This window comes from Amia ocellicauda, chromosome 12 (genome assembly GCF_036373705.1).
Source record: "Amia ocellicauda isolate fAmiCal2 chromosome 12, fAmiCal2.hap1, whole genome shotgun sequence".
In the NCBI taxonomy this organism is placed as follows: Eukaryota; Metazoa; Chordata; class Actinopteri; order Amiiformes; family Amiidae; genus Amia; species Amia ocellicauda.
The window spans coordinates 18,345,922-18,356,522 of NC_089861.1; the positions used below are offsets into that span (position 1 = coordinate 18,345,922).

Here is a 10,601-nt window from a genome sequence, read left to right on the forward strand (position 1 = left end):
CTGATTAGAAATGAACCAGACTCTACTGACCCCAGTGCTATAGTACAGTAATAACACTGAAACTGACCGTTGATGCTCAATGTGGCTGTGAGGTCCTGGACTGGTCCTGTGATGTTCAGGATCTTCTTCAGTTTATCATTGGGGTTCTGGAGTGCACTGCTCTGGACTTTATACACCACTGCAGCCTGGACCTGTGCATCCGTTTTGCTGTATGAATGGAAGAAGCGTACGTCTGTCATTCACCACATTGCACACTGCAAACACTGGGCAGCTCTGTCTCATTATGAAGATCACACGTACGTGAAGTTGGCAGCAGGGATGCTGGCAGGCTCCCCACCCAAGTAGTTGGTCAGGATGTCTCTGAACTGCAGACAGGATAGACAAACCAGCAATGTTAATGAACAGGAGATCTATAGTACAGTATAGTAGAGCAGAGGTCTGCAGCCCTGGTCCTAGTCAACTACTGTAGAGTACAGTGTAACAGTCTACGGGACTCCTACCCTGGTCCCGGATAGCTACAGCACAGTATACTACAGTACATCAAGTGTCTTCAGCCCTGGTCCTGGTGAGTAACTGAACAATACAGTAAAGTACAGTGAAGGTTTCCCATCCAATTCAGTCTCTCCTCAGTTGGAGTCTCACCAGGGCGTTGATGGGGTCCTGGATGTTGCTGAACGTCTGGTTGGTCAGATTAGAGCCTTCTGGAACAGTCAGGTTGTCGATGCGGAAGTCCACGGTGACGGCAAAGGCGTTCCCAGTTGTTTCTGGAAAATTAGAGAAAGATGACATGAGACTCTGGCTGAAATCGTACTGGGACTTTCTCATGTATGAATGACTGAGACAGTGTGAGCGAGGTGTCTCTGTTCAGTCAGTGTGAAGCTATGGAAGACACTCCTGCTGCAGCAGAAGCAATGAGGAGCCCTGACTCACTCTGGTACGTGATCTTGGTTGCATTCACTGGGTAGATGCCCTGGGCCTTATAAGGAGCCAGTAGGTCAGTGAAGGCGTTGAGGACAGCAGTCTCATTGGGAGCCGGGTTCGAGCTGTTGAACTCCAGTCTCAAGACAGCAATGACCGAGCTGATATTGTAAAGACAGAGAGACACAATGACATCAACACATGAAAGTCCAAAACCTTATTTCTTTCGACTATAAAATACAGGGTTTTGATCTACCTTGTGGGAACTGCAGTTGTGATGGCTGTAGTAGGAGCTGCAGTTGGTGAAGGTGGTTGACCTGCATTTCAAAACAGAGAACAAGGAAGTCAGCAAATGCTGTGGTCTTCTATTAGCCCACTTGTGTCATTTCTCTTGAAGAAATCATTGTCAATTGCTATAGAGTTGTATTACAGAATAAAAATCAGCAGGCAGCTCTAAAATCTCACCGTTGAACTATCCTGATTAGAAATGAACCAGACTCTACTGACCCCAGTGCTATAGTACAGTAATAACACTGAAACTGACCGTTGATGCTCAATGTGGCTGTGAGGTCCTGGACTGGTCCTGTGATGTTCAGGATCTTCTTCAGTTTATCATTGGGGTTCTGGAGTGCACTGCTCTGGACTTTATACACCACTGCAGCCTGGACCTGTGCATCCGTTTTGCTGTATGAATGGAAGAAGCGTACGTCTGTCATTCACCACATTGCACACTGCAAACACTGGGCAGCTCTGTCTCATTATGAAGATCACACGTACGTGAAGTTGGCAGCAGGGATGCTGGCAGGCTCCCCACCCAAGTAGTTGGTCAGGATGTCTCTGAACTGCAGACAGGATAGACAAACCAGCAATGTTAATGAACAGGAGATCTATAGTACAGTATAGTAGAGCAGAGGTCTGCAGCCCTGGTCCTAGTCAACTACTGTAGAGTACAGTGTAACAGTCTACGGGACTCCTACCCTGGTCCCGGATAGCTACAGCACAGTATACTACAGTACATCAAGTGTCTTCAGCCCTGGTCCTGGTGAGTAACTGAACAATACAGTAAAGTACAGTGAAGGTTTCCCATCCAATTCAGTCTCTCCTCAGTTGGAGTCTCACCAGGGCGTTGATGGGGTCCTGGATGTTGCTGAACGTCTGGTTGGTCAGATTAGAGCCTTCTGGAACAGTCAGGTTGTCGATGCGGAAGTCCACGGTGACGGCAAAGGCGTTCCCAGTTGTTTCTGGAAAATTAGAGAAAGATGACATGAGACTCTGGCTGAAATCGTACTGGGACTTTCTCATGTATGAATGACTGAGACAGTGTGAGCGAGGTGTCTCTGTTCAGTCAGTGTGAAGCTATGGAAGACACTCCTGCTGCAGCAGAAGCAATGAGGAGCCCTGACTCACTCTGGTACGTGATCTTGGTTGCATTCACTGGGTAGATGCCCTGGGCCTTATAAGGAGCCAGTAGGTCAGTGAAGGCGTTGAGGACAGCAGTCTCATTGGGAGCCGGGTTCGAGCTGTTGAACTCCAGTCTCAAGACAGCAATGACCGAGCTGATATTGTAAAGACAGAGAGACACAATGACATCAACACATGAAAGTCCAAAACCTTATTTCTTTCGACTATAAAATACAGGGTTTTGATCTACCTTGTGGGAACTGCAGTTGTGATGGCTGTAGTAGGAGCTGCAGTTGGTGAAGGTGGTTGACCTGCATTTCAAAACAGAGAACAAGGAAGTCAGCAAATGCTGTGGTCTTCTATTAGCCCACTTGTGTCATTTCTCTTGAAGAAATCATTGTCAATTGCTATAGAGTTGTATTACAGAATAAAAATCAGCAGGCAGCTCTAAAATCTCACCGTTGAACTATCCTGATTAGAAATGAACCAGACTCTACTGACCCCAGTGCTATAGTACAGTAATAACACTGAAACTGACCGTTGATGCTCAATGTGGCTGTGAGGTCCTGGACTGGTCCTGTGATGTTCAGGATCTTCTTCAGTTTATCATTGGGGTTCTGGAGTGCACTGCTCTGGACTTTATACACCACTGCAGCCTGGACCTGTGCATCCGTTTTGCTGTATGAATGGAAGAAGCGTACGTCTGTCATTCACCACATTGCACACTGCAAACACTGGGCAGCTCTGTCTCATTATGAAGATCACACGTACGTGAAGTTGGCAGCAGGGATGCTGGCAGGCTCCCCACCCAAGTAGTTGGTCAGGATGTCTCTGAACTGCAGACAGGATAGACAAACCAGCAATGTTAATGAACAGGAGATCTATAGTACAGTATAGTAGAGCAGAGGTCTGCAGCCCTGGTCCTAGTCAACTACTGTAGAGTACAGTGTAACAGTCTACGGGACTCCTACCCTGGTCCCGGATAGCTACAGCACAGTATACTACAGTACATCAAGTGTCTTCAGCCCTGGTCCTGGTGAGTAACTGAACAATACAGTAAAGTACAGTGAAGGTTTCCCATCCAATTCAGTCTCTCCTCAGTTGGAGTCTCACCAGGGCGTTGATGGGGTCCTGGATGTTGCTGAACGTCTGGTTGGTCAGATTAGAGCCTTCTGGAACAGTCAGGTTGTCGATGCGGAAGTCCACGGTGACGGCAAAGGCGTTCCCAGTTGTTTCTGGAAAATTAGAGAAAGATGACATGAGACTCTGGCTGAAATCGTACTGGGACTTTCTCATGTATGAATGACTGAGACAGTGTGAGCGAGGTGTCTCTGTTCAGTCAGTGTGAAGCTATGGAAGACACTCCTGCTGCAGCAGAAGCAATGAGGAGCCCTGACTCACTCTGGTACGTGATCTTGGTTGCATTCACTGGGTAGATGCCCTGGGCCTTATAAGGAGCCAGTAGGTCAGTGAAGGCGTTGAGGACAGCAGTCTCATTGGGAGCCGGGTTCGAGCTGTTGAACTCCAGTCTCAAGACAGCAATGACCGAGCTGATATTGTAAAGACAGAGAGACACAATGACATCAACACATGAAAGTCCAAAACCTTATTTCTTTCGACTATAAAATACAGGGTTTTGATCTACCTTGTGGGAACTGCAGTTGTGATGGCTGTAGTAGGAGCTGCAGTTGGTGAAGGTGGTTGACCTGCATTTCAAAACAGAGAACAAGGAAGTCAGCAAATGCTGTGGTCTTCTATTAGCCCACTTGTGTCATTTCTCTTGAAGAAATCATTGTCAATTGCTATAGAGTTGTATTACAGAATAAAAATCAGCAGGCAGCTCTAAAATCTCACCGTTGAACTATCCTGATTAGAAATGAACCAGACTCTACTGACCCCAGTGCTATAGTACAGTAATAACACTGAAACTGACCGTTGATGCTCAATGTGGCTGTGAGGTCCTGGACTGGTCCTGTGATGTTCAGGATCTTCTTCAGTTTATCATTGGGGTTCTGGAGTGCACTGCTCTGGACTTTATACACCACTGCAGCCTGGACCTGTGCATCCGTTTTGCTGTATGAATGGAAGAAGCGTACGTCTGTCATTCACCACATTGCACACTGCAAACACTGGGCAGCTCTGTCTCATTATGAAGATCACACGTACGTGAAGTTGGCAGCAGGGATGCTGGCAGGCTCCCCACCCAAGTAGTTGGTCAGGATGTCTCTGAACTGCAGACAGGATAGACAAACCAGCAATGTTAATGAACAGGAGATCTATAGTACAGTATAGTAGAGCAGAGGTCTGCAGCCCTGGTCCTAGTCAACTACTGTAGAGTACAGTGTAACAGTCTACGGGACTCCTACCCTGGTCCCGGATAGCTACAGCACAGTATACTACAGTACATCAAGTGTCTTCAGCCCTGGTCCTGGTGAGTAACTGAACAATACAGTAAAGTACAGTGAAGGTTTCCCATCCAATTCAGTCTCTCCTCAGTTGGAGTCTCACCAGGGCGTTGATGGGGTCCTGGATGTTGCTGAACGTCTGGTTGGTCAGATTAGAGCCTTCTGGAACAGTCAGGTTGTCGATGCGGAAGTCCACGGTGACGGCAAAGGCGTTCCCAGTTGTTTCTGGAAAATTAGAGAAAGATGACATGAGACTCTGGCTGAAATCGTACTGGGACTTTCTCATGTATGAATGACTGAGACAGTGTGAGCGAGGTGTCTCTGTTCAGTCAGTGTGAAGCTATGGAAGACACTCCTGCTGCAGCAGAAGCAATGAGGAGCCCTGACTCACTCTGGTACGTGATCTTGGTTGCATTCACTGGGTAGATGCCCTGGGCCTTATAAGGAGCCAGTAGGTCAGTGAAGGCGTTGAGGACAGCAGTCTCATTGGGAGCCGGGTTCGAGCTGTTGAACTCCAGTCTCAAGACAGCAATGACCGAGCTGATATTGTAAAGACAGAGAGACACAATGACATCAACACATGAAAGTCCAAAACCTTATTTCTTTTGACTATAAAATACAGGGTTTTGATCTACCTTGTGGGAACTGCAGTTGTGATGGCTGTAGTAGGAGCTGCAGTTGGTGAAGGTGGTTGACCTGCATTTCAAAACAGAGAACAAGGAAGTCAGCAAATGCTGTGGTCTTCTATTAGCCCACTTGTGTCATTTCTCTTGAAGAAATCATTGTCAATTGCTATAGAGTTGTATTACAGAATAAAAATCAGCAGGCAGCTCTAAAATCTCACCGTTGAACTATCCTGATTAGAAATGAACCAGACTCTACTGACCCCAGTGCTATAGTACAGTAATAACACTGAAACTGACCGTTGATGCTCAATGTGGCTGTGAGGTCCTGGACTGGTCCTGTGATGTTCAGGATCTTCTTCAGTTTATCATTGGGGTTCTGGAGTGCACTGCTCTGGACTTTATACACCACTGCAGCCTGGACCTGTGCATCCGTTTTGCTGTATGAATGGAAGAAGCGTACGTCTGTCATTCACCACATTGCACACTGCAAACACTGGGCAGCTCTGTCTCATTATGAAGATCACACGTACGTGAAGTTGGCAGCAGGGATGCTGGCAGGCTCCCCACCCAAGTAGTTGGTCAGGATGTCTCTGAACTGCAGACAGGATAGACAAACCAGCAACGTTAATGAACAGGAGATCTATAGTACAGTATAGTAGAGCAGAGGTCTGCAGCCCTGGTCCTAGTCAACTACTGTAGAGTACAGTGTAACAGTCTACGGGACTCCTACCCTGGTCCCGGATAGCTACAGCACAGTATACTACAGTACATCAAGTGTCTTCAGCCCTGGTCCTGGTGAGTAACTGAACAATACAGTAAAGTACAGTGAAGGTTTCCCATCCAATTCAGTCTCTCCTCAGTTGGAGTCTCACCAGGGCGTTGATGGGGTCCTGGATGTTGCTGAACGTCTGGTTGGTCAGATTAGAGCCTTCTGGAACAGTCAGGTTGTCGATGCGGAAGTCCACGGTGACGGCAAAGGCGTTCCCAGTTGTTTCTGGAAAATTAGAGAAAGATGACATGAGACTCTGGCTGAAATCGTACTGGGACTTTCTCATGTATGAATGACTGAGACAGTGTGAGCGAGGTGTCTCTGTTCAGTCAGTGTGAAGCTATGGAAGACACTCCTGCTGCAGCAGAAGCAATGAGGAGCCCTGACTCACTCTGGTACGTGATCTTGGTTGCATTCACTGGGTAGATCCCCTGGGCCTTATAAGGAGCCAGTAGGTCAGTGAAGGCGTTGAGGACAGCAGTCTCATTGGGAGCCGGGTTCGAGCTGTTGAACTCCAGTCTCAAGACAGCAATGACCGAGCTGATATTGTAAAGACAGAGAGACACAATGACATCAACACATGAAAGTCCAAAACCTTATTTCTTTTGACTATAAAATACAGGGTTTTGATCTACCTTGTGGGAACTGCAGTTGTGATGGCTGTAGTAGGAGCTGCAGTTGGTGAAGGTGGTTGACCTGCATTTCAAAACAGAGAACAAGGAAGTCAGCAAATGCTGTGGTCTTCTATTAGCCCACTTGTGTCATTTCTCTTGAAGAAATCATTGTCAATTGCTATAGAGTTGTATTACAGAATAAAAATCAGCAGGCAGCTCTAAAATCTCACCGTTGAACTATCCTGATTAGAAATGAACCAGACTCTACTGACCCCAGTGCTATAGTACAGTAATAACACTGAAACTGACCGTTGATGCTCAATGTGGCTGTGAGGTCCTGGACTGGTCCTGTGATGTTCAGGATCTTCTTCAGTTTATCATTGGGGTTCTGGAGTGCACTGCTCTGGACTTTATACACCACTGCAGCCTGGACCTGTGCATCCGTTTTGCTGTATGAATGGAAGAAGCGTACGTCTGTCATTCACCACATTGCACACTGCAAACACTGGGCAGCTCTGTCTCATTATGAAGATCACACGTACGTGAAGTTGGCAGCAGGGATGCTGGCAGGCTCCCCACCCAAGTAGTTGGTCAGGATGTCTCTGAACTGCAGACAGGATAGACAAACCAGCAATGTTAATGAACAGGAGATCTATAGTACAGTATAGTAGAGCAGAGGTCTGCAGCCCTGGTCCTAGTCAACTACTGTAGAGTACAGTGTAACAGTCTACGGGACTCCTACCCTGGTCCCGGATAGCTACAGCACAGTATACTACAGTACATCAAGTGTCTTCAGCCCTGGTCCTGGTGAGTAACTGAACAATACAGTAAAGTACAGTGAAGGTTTCCCATCCAATTCAGTCTCTCCTCAGTTGGAGTCTCACCAGGGCGTTGATGGGGTCCTGGATGTTGCTGAACGTCTGGTTGGTCAGATTAGAGCCTTCTGGAACAGTCAGGTTGTCGATGCGGAAGTCCACGGTGACGGCAAAGGCGTTCCCAGTTGTTTCTGGAAAATTAGAGAAAGATGACATGAGACTCTGGCTGAAATCGTACTGGGACTTTCTCATGTATGAATGACTGAGACAGTGTGAGCGAGGTGTCTCTGTTCAGTCAGTGTGAAGCTATGGAAGACACTCCTGCTGCAGCAGAAGCAATGAGGAGCCCTGACTCACTCTGGTACGTGATCTTGGTTGCATTCACTGGGTAGATGCCCTGGGCCTTATAAGGAGCCAGTAGGTCAGTGAAGGCGTTGAGGACAGCAGTCTCATTGGCAGCCGGGTTCGAGTTATTGAACTCCAATCTTAAGACAGCAACTACGCTATTCCTGTACAAACAAAAAAAGCAATAATTAATAACATCCAAATTGAGTTTCATGTTTGAGTTGAATTGGCAAGAATATCCTTGATTGTGATGTTGGACAAGGGGATTGTTTTAATTGAGATCTGTCATTTTGAGTTCCTGTTGTGTGTGGCTGTAATTTGCTTGTGTTTTGGTTTGACACATGAGAAATGGGATATCCCACTTTTGTCAGAACATAGCCTAATAATATGAATTTGATCATATTAGTTTCTTCTATCTATGTATTAATCTGTCTATCTATTTATGTATACATTTATTTATTTAAAATTAACACGCTAATATTGTTTTCTTCCCTTCAGACACTTCTGTATTTTTGTGATTTGTGACTAGGAGATACACATATCATTGTTTCCCCTTCATATGTCTATTGTTGTTAAAAGAAAATACCAGTGCTGAATGAAATTCACAGAGGAAAACTACCTGTCCCCGGATTTCTTAAAATCATCCATTAAACTCTATACTATTATTTATGTTTCTATTTCTGTTGAAGTATCAGCATTAATGATGGTGGTGACCATTTCAGATATACATTTTAGGGAAGAACAAAATTGATCAATCATTTTGTACTTTGATACCTGTTAAAAAATGTTTAGACTGATTGCATAGAACACAGCAGGGTTTGCAGGGTGGGGGTACTTTCATATGGGTGTCCAGATTTCACAATGAGATAAATACCCTTGTCCACTTCTCTTTATGACATCTTTTGGCATCTTTTTCAGGGAGTTCAAATAAGACATTTGCACAACTATGAAATCAGTATTTAACCCAATGTTACAGTGACTATATTGCAAATTGACTTTGATCTTTGTTTACAATCTGTGATTGCAATTATTCTGTGGCATGCACTCTACCACACAACTTTCAAATTGATTGATTAGTTGATAGGTTGAACAATTAAGTGCTGTATTTGAATCTATGGTCCAGGGAACCAGATCACTTACCTCAGAGACTTGTTTATGGGTGAGGTGGTGGAGATGATGGTGGCAGCACCAGTGGGATTTGCAGTTGAGCCCAGATCAGTAGGCAGCACAGCGGGTTTTGCAGAAGAAGCTATGGTTGTAGTTGTGGTGGCACTGGAAGTCATAGTTGTTGTGGCAGTGGGAGCTGCAGTGGTTGTGGGAGCTACAGTTGTGGTGGTATTGGGAGCTGCTGTTGTGGTGGTAATGTGAGCTGCAATTGTGGTGATAGCGGGCACATTAGCTATAGTTGTATTGGCAGACGCAGTTGTGGTTGTAGTGGGAGCTCCAGATGTGATTGTAGTGGGAGCTCCAGTTGTGGCAGTAGTGTGAGCTGCAGTTGTTATGGTAGTGGGAGCTGCGCTAGTGGTGGAAGAGTGAACAGCAGTTGTGGTGGTAGTGGGTGCTGCTGTTGTGGTGGTAGTGGGAGCTGTAGTGGTGGAGGTAGTGGGAGCTGTAGTGGTAGTGGGTGCCGCAGTGGTGGTGGTAATGGGAGCTGCAGCTGTGTTGGTGTTGGTAGGAACTGCAGTTGGGGTGGTAGTATGTGATGCAGTTGCAGTAGTAGTGGGAGCTGCAGTTGTGGTGGTTGTATGAACTACAGTTGTGGTAGTTGGAACTGTAGTTGTGGTGGTAGTGGGAGCTGAAATTGTGGTAGTAGTGGGTGCCACAGTGGTGGTGGTAGTGGGAGCTATAGTTGTGGTGGTAGTGGGAGCTGCGCTAGTGGTGGTAGTGGGAGCTGCAGTGGTTGTGGTAGTGGGAGCTGTAGTGGTGGTGGTAGTGGGAGCTGTAGTGGTGGCGGTAGTAGGAGCTGCAGTTGTGGCGGTAGTGGGAGCTGCAGTTGTGGTAGTAATTTGAGCAGATGTGAGTGTAGTGGGAGCTGCAGCTGTGGTGGTGGTAGTGGGAGTTGTAGTGGTGGTGGTAGTGGGTGCCACTGTTGTAGTGGTAGTGGGTGTCGCAGTGGTGATGGTAGTGGGTGCAGCAGTGGTGGCGGTAGTGGGTGCCGCTGTTGTGGTGGTAGTGGGTGCCACTGTTGTGGTGGTAGTGGGAGCTGCAGTGGTTGTGGTAGTGGGAGCTGTAGTGGTGATGATAGTGGGAGCTGCACTAGAGGAGGAAGAGTGAACGGTAGTTGTGGCGGTAGTGGGAGCTGCAGATGTGGAAGAAATTTGAGCAGCAGTTATGATGGTAGTGGGAGCTGCAGCTGTGGTGGTGGTGGTAGGAACAGCAGTTGGGGTGGTTGTATGTGATGCAGTTGCAGTAGTAGTGGGAGCTGCAGTTGTGGTGGTTGTATGTGATGCAGCTGTAGTAGTAGTGGGAGCTGCAGTTGTGGTGGTAGTGGGTGCTGCTGTTGTGGTGGTAGTGGGAGCTGCACTGGTTGTGGTAGTGGGAGCTGCTGTTGTGGTGGTAGTGGGAGGTGCAGTTGTGGTGGTAGTGGGAGGTGCAGTTGTGGTGGTTGTGGGAGCTGCAGTTGTGGTGGTTGTGGGAGCTGCAGTTGTGGTGGTTGTGGGAGCTGCAGTTGTGGTGGTAGTGGGAGCTGCAGTTGTGGTGGTAGTGGG

At 47.1% G+C, this 10,601-nt stretch overlaps 1 protein-coding gene across 1 annotated transcript; it reads right to left on the reverse strand.

Moving 5' to 3' along the window:
• Positions 1-290: 290 nt before the first annotated feature.
• Positions 291-9,176, reverse strand: LOC136764007 (mucin-5AC-like). The gene is made up of 29 exons (XM_066717837.1): positions 9,034-9,176; positions 7,906-8,057; positions 7,618-7,739; positions 7,276-7,340; positions 7,043-7,182; positions 6,755-6,815; positions 6,511-6,659; positions 6,223-6,344; positions 5,881-5,945; positions 5,648-5,787; positions 5,360-5,420; positions 5,116-5,264; positions 4,828-4,949; positions 4,486-4,550; positions 4,253-4,392; positions 3,965-4,025; positions 3,721-3,869; positions 3,433-3,554; positions 3,091-3,155; positions 2,858-2,997; positions 2,570-2,630; positions 2,326-2,474; positions 2,038-2,159; positions 1,696-1,760; positions 1,463-1,602; positions 1,175-1,235; positions 931-1,079; positions 643-764; positions 291-365 (listed from the first exon to the last, which is right to left on the reverse strand). Exons 1-29 carry the CDS (start codon positions 9,174-9,176, stop codon positions 291-293), a joined length of 3,177 nt encoding a protein of 1,058 aa, XP_066573934.1.
• Between the last annotated feature and the right edge of the window lie 1,425 nt (positions 9,177-10,601).

Bases quoted from the DNA above. Each gene is read 5' to 3' on its own strand.
- LOC136764007 (XM_066717837.1), bottom strand. From the start codon at position 9,176: ATGACTTCCAGTGCCACCACAACTACAACCATAGCTTCTTCTGCAAAA. The intron at 2,475-2,569 runs GTAGATCAAAAC...TTACAATATCAG, and splicing joins ACAACTGCAGTTCCCACAAG to CTCGGTCATTGCTGTCTTGA. The intron at 1,236-1,462 runs GTCAGTTTCAGT...TTTGAAATGCAG, and splicing joins AGCCACATTGAGCATCAACG to GTCAACCACCTTCACCAACT.